The sequence below is a fragment of the Pimephales promelas genome, chromosome 23, assembly GCF_988280905.1.
Source record: "Pimephales promelas chromosome 23, fPimPro1.hap1.1, whole genome shotgun sequence".
In the NCBI taxonomy this organism is placed as follows: Eukaryota; Metazoa; Chordata; class Actinopteri; order Cypriniformes; family Leuciscidae; genus Pimephales; species Pimephales promelas.
Genome location: NC_142791.1, coordinates 4,869,872 through 4,884,224, shown reverse-complemented (window position 1 = coordinate 4,884,224; position 14,353 = coordinate 4,869,872). Strand labels below are relative to the sequence as shown.

Genomic DNA, 14,353 nt, shown 5'->3' with positions numbered 1-14,353 from the left:
TTCAATAAGAGAGAGGCCAACAAAATCATCCTCACTGCTTGACGAATCCATTTAGTATTTTTTTGCATTTTTTTTATGCAAAAGTTTAATAAATATGCATCGGACTCAGTGTGCATCGGTTTCTGTGCGTGACGAATTTTTAGGCTGACGAACACGAAAAAACGCATACGAAAATTTCAGACTCAGTGTGCAATGGGGGTTTGGGGGTATTTTAGTTGGACTTGGTCAGAGCTGTTTCAAAAATAGTTATCTGCATGATGCCTGCTACCTCAGTGATATTGAATTTAAACGACGTTAAATAAAGCCATGTTATGTAACATTTAATGCAATGGCGTTTTCTGGAAGAGACTAAAGAACAAAGTATTTTATCAGCTGAAAGGCAGAATACAAATGTTTTTATTAAATTATAAAGAGATTATATAACAGTTTCAGGTTATGTTTTAGTGTTGGTAACATGTCCCACATTGTCCCACACAAACGTAATAATCGTCCCACATTTGGTTTGATGGTGGTCACCCTAGTTTACTACTACACTCAAGGAAAGCATGTGGATTAAGGACCAGCTTAAGAAAGAAAAAAAGGGGAGAAACCTGTTTTCAGATCAGTTCTCATGTACTGTTAGAGCCCCACAAACGTTGCAATCCCACCAAACATTCCAGATTCTCCAACACTTTCATCTGTTTCCCACCTAGAGGACTGCAGATACAGAACCGGAAGGGAAATGAACTCCAATCCATCTCCAATGCACAATCTCTAATCCTCACCGGCTCTGCCGGTTTTCCGACACTCCCAGAAAAGATATTAAGAAAAGATTCATATATCAAACAGTAAGAATAGCTATAATTATAATGAGACAGAGAAAGCATGAATAATATCAGTGTGTGTACAAAAGTGTGACTGAGTGTGTGGTCTATATAAACAACTTTTACAACTTTTGCACTACATCGCATGAACCAAAATCATATTGTATAAAAGTAAACAAAAAATGGCATGAATACAAATAATATTACAAAGAGCTGCTTAAGTCATATAATTTAAGGCTTAATAGGACAATGTTGGCCTCTTGAATTTTGATGGTTTCATGCTCTTACAGCCAATGATATACAGCACAAAAATTGTGGTCTACACATAATATGTATACTTATCTCTGGTCTCGGTGATCAGAACAGACCTACAGCTTATTTTTGGGTCATGACCCACTTGTTGAGAACCACTGGCTTGTATAGTACATCATATGTAGGACAGATGAAATAATATGTTGACAGACAGCAATTTGTCTCATAGGAACTACAGTTTTGAAAATAAAATGTAGATTTTCAATAGTAGATTATGTATTTTTTCATTTCCCTCAATTGTATTCTTTCTAAAGATTGAGAGAAATAAAATGTTCTGTGTGAAATCTGTGTGAAAATTCTGTGTGTCCTGAAGGAATTATGAATTCCTGACAGCAAGATCCATTACCTCATTACTCAAAATGTGTTGAAATATAATTTCACAGCTGTTTGTTTTGACAGTGGGATTAGCTTTAAATCAATATAGAAAACATCAATATAGATGCATTTGATACACATTATTTCCCTAATATGGTAGCACCATAGTTCCATTCATTACGGCATATTAGATATGAGGCAGAATATATTGTAAACAACATGCTCTCGGTGGAAACATAAGCACATAATCGCATGAATACTGACAAATACTGTTCCATAACCTAGTGAGCTGTCTTTCCATCCATCCATCCATCCGTCTATTTATCTCTCCAATCATCCATCCATCCATATATTTATCTCTCTATTAATCGTCCGACAGTCTTTATCTATCAATATAGAAGATCCATCCATCCATCTATTTCTCTATATCATGCAACAGTCTCTAACTATCAACCTATACTTTAATATATACAATTACAAACATAAAAATCAATAGAAATTTAAATAATGACACATTGGTAATCAATTGGCAATCAAATAATAAGCAGTTTTAAATGTACTGAATTAAAAGCAAGCAACTTATTTGTAATCAAAATAACAAAATTAACATTATTTCTCATAATCATCCATCCTGGGATTGATTTTTGACAGCAATAACTCAAATTTGACCAAAAAAGCTATAAGTTAAGTGATAAATTATGATAAATTAAAATGCAGATGGCACAGACATTGAAAAAATAAAATAAATCAAAACAGCGAAAGGTATACGCCCAACTGCCCTGACAGACAAAATAAAGTCATGAAGCTTATTTGATGGAGCTGTAGCACATCTGAGAAGAATTCGCTGACTAATGTATCTGTCAGTCTCTCTGGCTAATACACTTCAGGCTGTCCTCGGGTCAGCCGAGTCGAGCCGACCGAGACAGCAGTGATTTAAAGGATCACAGAGTGAGCAAGGTGACTTTCTGCATTTCAACTGTCCCAATACTGGACTCTCAAATGGCCTGGTTGAAACACTCTCCTTCATCGAGTTTCCTCCAAGCTTATGCACTTCTCTGCAGGGTCTTTCATTTCTCTAAGCATGGTCTCACAGTGATCCGGTCTTATGGTCTGTTCAGTCAACAGGCGAAAGAGCAGGACAGGCTCATCTAGAGAGCTGAAACTCTCAGAGCGTACTAACAATGTGGTTTGTTTGCTGTAGATTAACTGACTCTTTCTGATCTCTGGTTATATCAAGCAATGGCTTTCCCAAGGGCAACGATATGCTGCCAGTCTGCAGTGCTAGTAAGAAACCAATTTATTTGGACTGATACGAACACAACAAGGAACCGATTTAGGGCTGAAACGAAAATCAAGCAAGTTTGATTAATGCTAGAGTTAGATATTTGAGCAAATCTCAAGCCTAAGGATTAGACTACTGTCTATATAAACACGATCAACACACTAGGAAAGGTTTGCTGTTATTTTTCAATGTGATTACACATACAATTATAACAAAAAACAGGTGAAAAAATTTAATATTCTTACATTAAAGTTGGAATTAATCTATTTTCTAAATGCACGTTATAGATTTTACTGTGAACAATTCATCCGTGCATGTTTCATTTTTAACTTTTTTTTTGTTTATTCAAAATATCATAACCAGATCTTCTTGTAAAATGACAGATCATTTAATCTGCGCACATTTCAATTTCCATTTCCAATCAACAACCAATGCATAGAACCTGCCCTTTTTCTTTTTCAGTAATCCGTCACAATATGGAAGGAAAATTCTGTTGCCACTTCCATTTCAACACGCATTTAAAGTGGCCCTTTTAAGATTTTTGATTTTGGGGTGTACTAGAACATGGTTTCATGCTTAATTGTTCAAAAAAAGTTTTTTTGTACATTATTGCAGCTCCTCTCTCCCCAGTCTGGTTGAACGCTTCTTTTCGATGAAGCCCCTCCTTCTGATGAACAGAATGTGTTGTGATTGTTTAGTTGGCCCCTTTACAATCGCAATATCAATGATACCGCCAATTTCAAACCATTTTGATCCCGATTCAGACCCTGATAAGGTTTTCAGAGTGGTATGTTTTTTTTCCTAATAGATACAATGTTATCCACTATTATATTTGTCGAAAAAACTATGGTAATGCAAACAACTGTGCCGCACAAGCCCTCAAAAGTGAAGCCAAAACGTCTCCATCGCCCCCCAGTGACCGGTCCTAGTATAGGTCATAAACCCCGCCTCCCCATGTGACTCAACGGGACGTGAGACCAACTAATCAATTAAATTACATTTCACATATCCCTTTCCCAAAGATAGTTTCTGTCATTTACTGTAGTTTCTATCACTTTGATGTAATTTCAAATGTTTGTTTTTAAAGCAAGTTTGCTTTTAATTAGTTCTATAATAATGTGATGCTATAAAAACGGTGCTGTGACATCATGATTGACAGCTGTGATTGACAGGTTCTCTGTGTGAAGTAATCACTGAAGCACCAACAGACTTTTTTTCACAATGTTTACTATGTGGTTAGTAGTTGTATTTACCTTATTTTAACGAGGTTCAGCGATCAGCAGACATCAATGGAGAGGAACGGAGCAGCCACTTAATAAAAGTGCGGGGCGTGTGCTTGCGATTGATTCAGCGAGAATGAGGGTGGGGTCTTGATTTCGCGGCTTTACATCCTGCTCACGATTGCGCATGTCTGGTCCCGAAAACGTAAGTGCGCAGACTCTAATTCCAAGATGTCAGCGCCATATCGGCACGCTGGTGGCTTCAGTTCTCTCTGATGGAAAAGAGCGAAGGGGCGGCGTCCATCTTTTTTTACAGTCTATGAATACAAACAGTAATAGAGCTAACAAAAGCTATCACTAATGTTAAGTTAGCAGGCTAGTGGCAAAGCTTTGCCCTTCCTTTACATCATAGCTATCATAGCAACTAAAATAAAGCTTATAATTGGAACTGTTAATAGAAAAGTACAAATAATAAGACATACAAGTTGTGATCCATTCTGAACAAAATGTGAATGCCTATATGTCTTTCAGGAGAAGTCTGCATTGTACTCTCCTCGGGAAGCTGTTCTCTTTAAAATGTGCCGCGACAAACATTGTTATATAAAGTTTTGCTACTCATTCTGACCTGTTCAAGCTTGTTATCAAGGTTGCAGGTGTATTTGTGTCCGAGATGTCAATAAACATAATCATCTTTACAACATGGCTTGACGTACTCAGTTAAGCAGGATTGTCAAATAATCAATTTTTTTCCACACACTTAATTTTCTGCCAAACAGTTTGCTGTTTCGACTCCAAATTGCTTCAGGGATTTTTTTTTTTATTCCTCGTGTGACGTAAAGGGATTCATTGACATTGGAGATGACAAGCAGTTTCACTTCACTGAGCTGGTTTAATGATTTTTCACAATCACATTCAAAGCCAAATTTAACAGCAAGTCACCTGCTGAGGTCTTCAAGGAAGGAGAACAGAGAGCCATTATTACATGATTAATTTATGTTCACCTTTCGCACATCGTACAGAGTTACAACAAAATGCAACGACCACAAAATGTTTATTCGCTTTCTCAACCTGTTTCTGAAGTGGTGCTCCACACCTAAAAAAAACCCCAATTAATTATAGTGCTTCTCTAAAGTAGATGCTGGCCTTGGAGCGTTTTACTGACACGAGGAAGTGTGTGCATGTTGTTAAATTGCATTAATGACCACTGGAAGTAGGCCAACATTTGTTTATTTGATTCACCAATTGGCAGTAGAAAATCACATAATGTTTTTAATAACCTTCTGATGTCTCTCATAGGTCCACTTCCTCATATCATAAAAGTGCTTAGGAGAGACCAGGGAATGTTGAGAGTTGTAACAGTCAGCTAAACCAATTAAAAATGAGCTACAGAGGTCTTCACTTTACGTAAAAATGGATTGGAATGGAAAAATAGAAAGGATTTAACCCCCCGAATATTTAAATGTATACATATCTCAACATATGCCACGTTTTAAGGTCCGTTTACACCATTGGTTCCCAAACCTGTCCTGGAGGACCTACAACACAGCACGTTTTCTATGTCTCCCTAATGAAACACACCTGATTCAACTCATCAGCTCATTATAATGAGCTGATGAGTTGAATCAGGTATGTTGCACACAACATCATTTTTAACTAAAAACAGAAACCTTTATGCATGGATGATTAGGAGGCCATGATGGACAGAGGCCACTGGGCAAATTTGGCCAGGATGTTACACGCCATACTCTTTTGAAAGACATCCTGGGATTTTTTTGTGATCACAGAAAGTCAGGACCTCGGTTTGACGTCTCATCCGAAGGATGGTGCTCTTTGACAGTATAGTGCCCCATCACTTTACTGGGGCGTTAGGAGTGTTAGGTAGCTGGCCTCACTAACACATCTTCCAGCAGCAACCTGGTTCTCCCAGGAGGTCTCCCATCCAGCTACTCAGCAGGCTCAATCCTGCTTAGCTTCAGTGGGCAACCAGTCTTGGGCTGCACTACAGGGTGATATGGCTGCTGGCATATTAAAGTTTGAGACACACAGTGGACTGACCTCACCCCCCAAAAAAGTTAGATGCTGAAATAAAAGTAGAAAGCTGTTCGTTTTCCATCAATAAAAGAACAATTTTGAGACAGTGGGCTGAATTAATTTCAAAGGGCATGTTGGAAAAAAAAACAGTGCTAAATAATAACTCAACAACTGGTTAAAGGACTAAGAAATAAAAAAAAGGCATTAGGACATTCAGTAAATACACTACTTGGAAACTAAACCAAGCATTGCACTTCAAATGCACAGTCTCTTGAGCAAATGAAATCAGCGGGTTCTTTTAATCCTGTGGAAGCAGCCAAACAGCTCCATAGGCAGTACCTCACCGAAGGAGGGACTTCTCAGCGCAGGCGTAGGTGAGTGAGTGAGCAAGTGTCCACTTCATAGTTACTTAGAGTCTGGGACTACACTAACACTTATTCCTCCGGATTTTCACATTGGTATTTGCAAGAAGGAAAGCAAACCCGCAGACCTCACGCGCGCTCGATCCGCTCCTGACGCCATGAAGAATCCCGTGTGCTGGGTCGTCCTGACTGGAATATCCATCGCTTTTATTCAACAAGGTAAGATGAATCTTTTCGAGAGATTTAATCATTCTTCGGAAGTGTTTTTGTGGCAGGAAACCATTGGTTTTAATTATAAGATTATTGTGTTGGTCTCGTATTGGATGCGTTCATGTCAATAAAGACAAGTGCAACTCTGTGGCGTTTTCTGCGGCTTCAAACTGTTACGATGGGCATAATACTGTTTGGCTTTTGATGTATACAGCATTTTAGACGGAGGACTGATGGTTTGACTATATTCGCGTTTGAAAGTTTTCTGAAAAGCGCATTGGATGGTGTGTATGAAGACGCTGTCTTTCCAAACGCGTGCACTTGTTTCACATCTGTGCGACTGCGCAACAGTGTAATGAGTGCGTTTAGTGAGCAGCTCCCATCGTAGTTTCTGATAAACTGGTTTAAGTTGGTTGTAGAGATATACTAAGTTGATTTAAGAAGGGTTAATCTGTCGAGGGAATGACCTCGTGCTTAACATATGCCCTGTAAGGAGGACGCGCCAGTCTGCTTGTTAGAGATGTGCTTTGCTGTTCATGGATGATTTGATGAAGAAATGAATCTGTCATCGCTCACCCTCAAGTTGTTGCAAACCTCTATGTGTTTATTTGTTCTTCTGTACACAAAGGAAGATATTTGGAAGAATGTTTTAATCAAACAGATCTCAATCATTGACTATCATAGTATGTATTTTTTCCTACTATGGAAGTCAGTGGGGATTGAGATCTGTTTGATTAAAACATTCTTCCAAATATCTGGTTTGGAACAACTTGAAGGTGAGTAAACGATGATAGAATTTTCATTTTTGGGTGAACTATCTCTTTAATATACGCGGGATACTTATGTAAAAATCTGTCTTTATTTACTCACCCTCATGTCTTTTCTATCCCAGTATAGGCTACAGGAGAGAAAAGTTATATATATATATATATATATATATATATATATATATATATATATAATGTCATAGTCTTTTCTAGGCAAATACAATGAATAGAGGTGAATGTCAAGAATAGGCCTATTAAAAAAATATTAAAAACAATCATAAAAGAAATCCATATGTCTTGTATGATATATTACACGACTTCTGAAGTATTAGGACACCGACTGTATGAGGAAGAAACCGTGAATATTCAGTTATTCACTGGAAATCATGATTTATGTCCGTGACAGAATAAGCTATTGTGATTAATCAACAAATGATTCGCTTGAATCGGATCTTTGTTCAACAATCTGATTCGTTCGATTTGTGAGTTCGACTCAATGATCTGGTCCCATGTAATGGATATAAAAAAAAATGCATTTTACTATTATGAAATAATAGGCAAATATATTCAATTTCTAAATGCATTATATTATCGCGAATACAATTTAAAAAAAAAACTTTTTTAATTTAATGTTCTGGTGAAATGTCAGACTTCTCTCTGGTGACTTATGCTGGACTACTCAGTCCATTAGTCAACTTAGTCACCATGAAATCAAAATGGACAGTTGCATGTAATAGATGCTGAATGCAGTCAAAATGTGCCTTCGGAGAAGCCGTAATTAAATGTCTGTTTTGGTCACTGATTTTCGCCCCTAAATTTTCGGTAGACAAAAATTCCTAGGGACAACCTGTCACTCACAGCAATAGCAAACCCCAATGATCCAATCAAATCCTGATAGACAAAATCAGGTCCCGCCCTACATTTTTTTCTTGTTCAAGAAGCCGTTTCACTCAGATACATCCTCAATAGGGAATGAAAGACTATCAGAACTTCCCTTTCATGCTGACTTTAAAACAAAAGGTCACTGAACCCCGGTTCTCTGGAACAGATGCCCTTCCCATAGGTGGATCTTAAACACGAGATGATGAAAGAGAATGTGCCCTTTCTTTTACAGTCAACTGCAAGCTCCCATTCAGATCTGCCTTCGTCTAATCAACAACCGAAGGATAGATCTAAGTCCCTGCCATATAGATTGTGTTCTTTTTTCTGTTCCGGATGTGCATCACAATATGGAAGAAAAGATGTTTCTTCTGTTGCATTGCTACTTGACCATCAGTTGATGATTTTCTGTCAATAAATTTGAGTTTCATGATACACAAAGCTATGGCATGACTTGAGACTTGGAATATAGCCTGCAATATCAATGTATCACAAAAGTGGTCAATACATGTTGAAAGTTTTATATATTTTAGGCTCACATCTTCTATTACCATTCACTGAAATAGTATGAAAAAACCGACTAGCACAACCTTAATTTTATCTCCCTTGTTCAACAGAAGAAAGATAATCAATTGACATCAGGGTGAATAAATCATGATAGGATTCTCAAGTGAACTATATTGATTAACATTTAAAAGTCTATGTCTCAGACACGGTAATGCATAGTACATGTTGTTGTTCAAAAAATACAAGTGTGATGACTTCAATTGAAAATGTGGCAAGTACCCTACAGTCTGGTTCTTAAGTGCTCGTAACAGAATCCACACACTCAGCATCTGACCGTGACGCGTCCCTTCAAAAAATGTTATGTATCCTTAGCAAATATACATACTTGTCCTTGCAGCCCCTTCTGTCTGCACAAGCAGCTCCCACTAGTGTAGAATTAGACTTGTCAGGGGTTAAGAGTCTTTTTTGGGACAGAGGGAGGGAGAGAGAGATGTCATTGGTTGCCAGGAAGCTGCAGACTCCCTTGGAGCGCTCAAGCCAACATCCCTCCAGGCCTGAACTGTCCATTGAACCCCCTGTCACTTTTCTTACTCTCCCTCAGCCAAGGCAGGAATTATATGTCATTAAATTGAAATTTGGTGCCACAGCTGTGGTCCAGCTTCACACAGAGAGAATGGAGTACAGTACAGTGATTTAATGGAGAGAACTTCCCTTTGAAATAGACTTTAGGATCATTGCTCAAGAAGAGTTCAACTCATGAAGTTTAATCAGTGATTGATTGACAGCAGAGGCATCTTTACAGTAAAAATAGAATCTACAATAGTTAATTCCCAGAAATTAACGTCTAGGGCGATGTATTACATTTTCATCATATATTTGAGATGATTTCACTGACTATATGAAATTAAACAACATAGTGATGAATATCATGGATCATTTTATAGTGGGTTTCATTAGACCAGGTTCATTTGTATTTGTGATATTAATTTTGTGGAAAAATGCCTTAACATAAATAGCAAACATTTCAATCTGCTTGGCAATAAAAAAACTGTGTGTTTGCATATATAATAATTGTATATAATCACAATTAATTGCATCCAAAATGAAAGTTTATTTGCATAATATATGTGGGTGCACTGTGTATAATTATTTATATAAATACACACACATGCTTGTATACATTTATGAAATATTTTCATGTATATACTGTATATAGATTTATATATAAATATTTTATATATAAATAAATATAATAAATAAATAAATATATAATTTATTTAATTTCTTAAATATACATGCATGTATATATATATATATATATATATATATATATATATATATATATATATATACACACAGTGCACCCACATAAACACTAACTCTTATTTTGGATGCGATTAATCGTGATTAATCGTTTGACAGCCCTAATATTATATATATACATATGCTCTGAAATTACATAAAAGGGCATATATATATATATATATATATATATATATATATATATATATATAAATCTCTATTGGGCACTGTCAAAAGGCTTCACAATATTCATATATATTTGTTTTAGCCCTAATTAGGACAAGCAACAGTTTCGTCAGCCATTTGATGCTCTGAAAAATCTTAAGAGATTACAATCCTTGCTCTTAATGTCAAATGACCTGTTCTTTAGTCTGATTATGCCTTTATTAAGATATCAAATGCAGCTTCATCTTTCCAAAGTGACACAGTCCCGCTGAGTCTCAGCATGATGTGTTATTAGGCTAATTAGACCAATTAGTTGTTGATGATTGATGACAGAAAGTAAGGGGTGCCGATTTTAGCCTAAAATGATCTCTTTGCTAATCTGATCAAGAGGACAAGAGTGCTTGCACATTTTCTCAAGTTATAGTGTGTCACTATTATATTGACTTAGCCTTTACAGCCACAATTACTTCTCGGTTCGTTGTTGTGCCTTTAATTCAAATTACTTTGGGGAATGTGAGTTTTAGTGCTAACTGAAATGTGTTTTCCTTTCTAAGAACTGAAAATGACTAATTCCAGAAAACTAATATAGAAATCCCCACATCTACAGGGAGTTGTGAAGCTGCAGTGATTCTGGTTGTGAAAAAGAATCAAATATTATAAGATGTATATGATATTTTGTTGTGTGTGTATATAATATTGAAGTGGGCAGTTTTGTGATTTCCCTCCTTTCACCAATTCCACATCCGTTTTGGCTGGTTTTTTTATGTGTCTATGTAAATTAGTACCTAAAAATTAGCTGTCAGTGGCTAATAAGTAGCTTTATTGAACATTTCGGACTCTGACATTTCTATAAGCATCAGGTCTGCTTGTTTATTCCATATGGTACAAAATAGCCTTCATATATTAAACAGCAATTTCCTAGAAATACTGGTCCAAATTCATTAAACATCTGCCACAATGACATGCGAGGATTCTGTCAGATACTGTGCCCATTCACAAAAGCCATTGAAGAGAAGTTCAGCACTGTGTCCAGTGAGTGATTCTGTGAAGAATGACCTAGACGTTTAGATTAGGACTCGGTGCAGTGAACATCCATAGATGGGCTATTCATGGGTTGTCATGTCTGAAGAATGCGGCTTTCATAAGTTGGCTGCCCAATATGTTTCTATGTAACCAGCATGTCAAACAAAATGCAATTGAAAAACTTTTGACATTTCAAATATTCACTCAGGAACAATCAAGTTATTGTTCAAAGCCATGAGCACTTTAAAATCTTAACAATCCTTCAAGAAGCTGCATTTTCTGACCTGTGTTTACGTCTCATACACAGTGTCCAAAATGGTATGGTTCGGGTTTGAGTTCTGTGACATTAATGGCTGTTTCTTTTCATGCTTCTGGTGTCCCACTGTTCTGAAGCTAACAATAAGACGAGTTTTAGCCATTGCTGAGTTACTTTGGAAACTCTTTCAAAATGGCACACATACATGCTCTTTCTCTTGAAGCATTGATGAACCTGTCAAACTCGTCTCTTCTACACTCACCCAGAGGCAAACATCTCTGATCACACAGACTGCATCTCAAAACATCTGCATCTAAACTCTGATTCAGCAGTTGGTTTGTCATTTCTCAAGAACGTTCACGTTAATGTTCATTACACCGCAGCTCATTTCCATACTCCAACTCATTTTGAAATAAATGTAGAATTATTTAGTGAAACGACGGCGATAATGGTGGTGTTGAAGATCAGTGTTGTGTTGTTCTTCATCTAACAGATGGTGGATCGAGTGATTGAGTAGCACATGTTGAGACTCTAATCCCTGTGTTTTTGATTAGTGTGTGGCCTCTATGAGGAGAGAAGAGGTAGAGCAAAGCCTGGACATTTCAATTAGAGCTATCAGGGATTGTGCCGTTACCCCGCGCAAACCCTGATTAAAAAAGCTCTGCTAATCTATCAGAGTGCTGCTACTCGGCTTTTAAAGAGTAATGGGCGTTACTTGTCAATACAGAAGTCTTCCTACTGAAAACGGCATATGGATCAATCAGCCTTTTAGTTAAAGCCAAAATGACTTTCAGTAGTGTTATGAATCCAAGCAGGGTTTTTTATTAATTACATTTAAAGTATTTTTATCATTTTAATTCCTAAACATTCATCTAGAGGTTAGCTTTCAAAGGTTCTCGCAAGAACTCAGTCAGCATGTTGTCAAAGCTAATGACATTCATTGAGTAAAATCTAATATGTGTGAAGTGGAATAAAAAGAAGCAACAAGCATTTAAGGCTGATATACGGTTGACTCAGCATTCATTGAATAGATCTCCGGCGCAACCTTTGCTTTGCTTGTTGGATTTCATGGGGGCTTATGGAAAGGTTGTTATAATTAATGTTAAATGCTTGAGTGGAAATCTTAATGGCCTTTTTGGGTCACTGTTCAAAATGGAATTTTCTCATTAATCATAAGCTCTTTGTTATCTGTTATTTTTTCCTCTTACAGTGTTTTCACTTATGTTAAAAATTTCCTCACACCCTTGTGGGTTGAAATAAAGATGCTGGCTCATTTCATGTCAACTCGACCAGAAGTCCCTGGTTACATTTTTGGGATTTTGATTATTTTTTTTGTGAAAGAAATGCATAAATAAAGAAGAGGAGCCACTGAATGCAATAAATGTATATTTACCGAATAATCCACTATTTTGTCGAACGGGGGTCACAGTGACCAATTTTTTACATCAGATTTGGAGCCAAGTCATATAAAATGACTTTTATTTTTACACAGAGAGATCTATTAGTTGAATCGGTTGACTTTAGTGATCTTTGTTGCATTATATGTCAACAGTAAAAGTTAAACAATGAAGCTCACTTAATAGGCATGCAAACTTTGAAAAAAAAACCCATATTTATTTTACTTTTACTTACAGATTTTACAGATTTTACTTATATACCAACACTATCTCACAATCAATTTGATTGAGTGATTAAAAAGTTGCTAATTCGTACTAATTCATACTACCTCACTCGTACGAATTCGTACGATTTGTCTAAACCCACGTGATGGGTTTAGGGGCGGGGTCAGGGGTAGGTCATTCGTACAAATTCACACGAATTGGCCAACTCGTAAAATTATGTACGATTTAGCAAAAATCTTAGTGAGGTCCGATGAATTGTCACGAATTGGCCACCTCCTAAAATTCGTACGAACTGCCGTGAGATCGGATTGAATACCAATCTCTGTGTAAAAATAAAATTTTGCAATTTTCAAAGATATTGCAATCTTTTTAAAGTAATATTTACCCTGTAATTTGGCTCTAAATCTCACTTGAAAGCAAACTTTCTCTGTGGATTTCTCAGTAAATATTCATATGTGGCATTTAATATTTTTTTTGGTTTTCATCACTATTTATCTGTCTTTATTCAGAAAAAAATATTAACAAAATAAAATGGTTTGACTCGGAATGACCCTTAACCGATTGCAATTTGCTCGGCCGATTCCAATTTATTTGTTTATTTTTATTAATTATGAATTTTTGCAGATTCCGACGTTTCTTCAATGTCAATTTTTTTCATAAAAAATTAAAAAGACAGTAATGAAATGAGAGCAAATAAACATTTTAAGCAACAGCAACAGGGGATAAAAACAACTTGTTGGTTTAACTTAAAAAAATAAACAAATCATGATTTTTTTTTTACATACAGTTTATTCATGTAAGAAATACAACAGAAATTAAAGGAATCAAATGTAAAATAACACTGAATAGCACACATTAATGCTTACATTTAGTTACAAAAGTCAAGAGCAGAGAGTGATTTTCTAAATATTTTGTTCTTAGATTAACATGACAGACAGCAGCAAAAATATGAAAACTCAATCTAGTATACAAACTCACATACAACATCATAACATGAATCTACAACAAATCTTGGAAATTACAGACAGCGTTTTGTGTGGGGAAATCTAGTATGCTGAATTCCCTGGCCATTCCACTTGTGCTTCTGTTTCATTTGCCATCAGCATTGGAAATGAGTAATTTCCACAGGCTGTCAAATCACAATAACCTCTTAAGCAAGCTATGGAAATATTCATTCCCTTGAGAGGTTTGGTTATAAGTGGACTTTGCGTGGCTCAACAACTTGGCATTCATCTCGTTGAAATTCGAGGATGTCAGCTCTCTTGTCACACACATCAAACATTGTGTGACCCAAATC

At 36.4% G+C, this 14,353-nt stretch overlaps 1 protein-coding gene across 1 annotated transcript in view; it reads left to right on the top strand.

The window, feature by feature from the left end:
- The first annotated feature begins 6,318 nt into the window (after nucleotides 1-6,318).
- The window catches only part of ntm (neurotrimin), a 309,799-nt gene continuing 301,764 nt past the window's right edge, over nucleotides 6,319-14,353 (top strand). Inside the window, exons 1-2 of the mRNA XM_039676458.2 lie at nucleotides 6,319-6,337; nucleotides 6,433-6,544. Of these exons, the coding sequence (XP_039532392.2) occupies nucleotides 6,484-6,544 (61 nt within the window). The 5' untranslated portion in view covers nucleotides 6,319-6,337; nucleotides 6,433-6,483. The remainder of the gene's footprint in view (nucleotides 6,338-6,432; nucleotides 6,545-14,353) is intronic.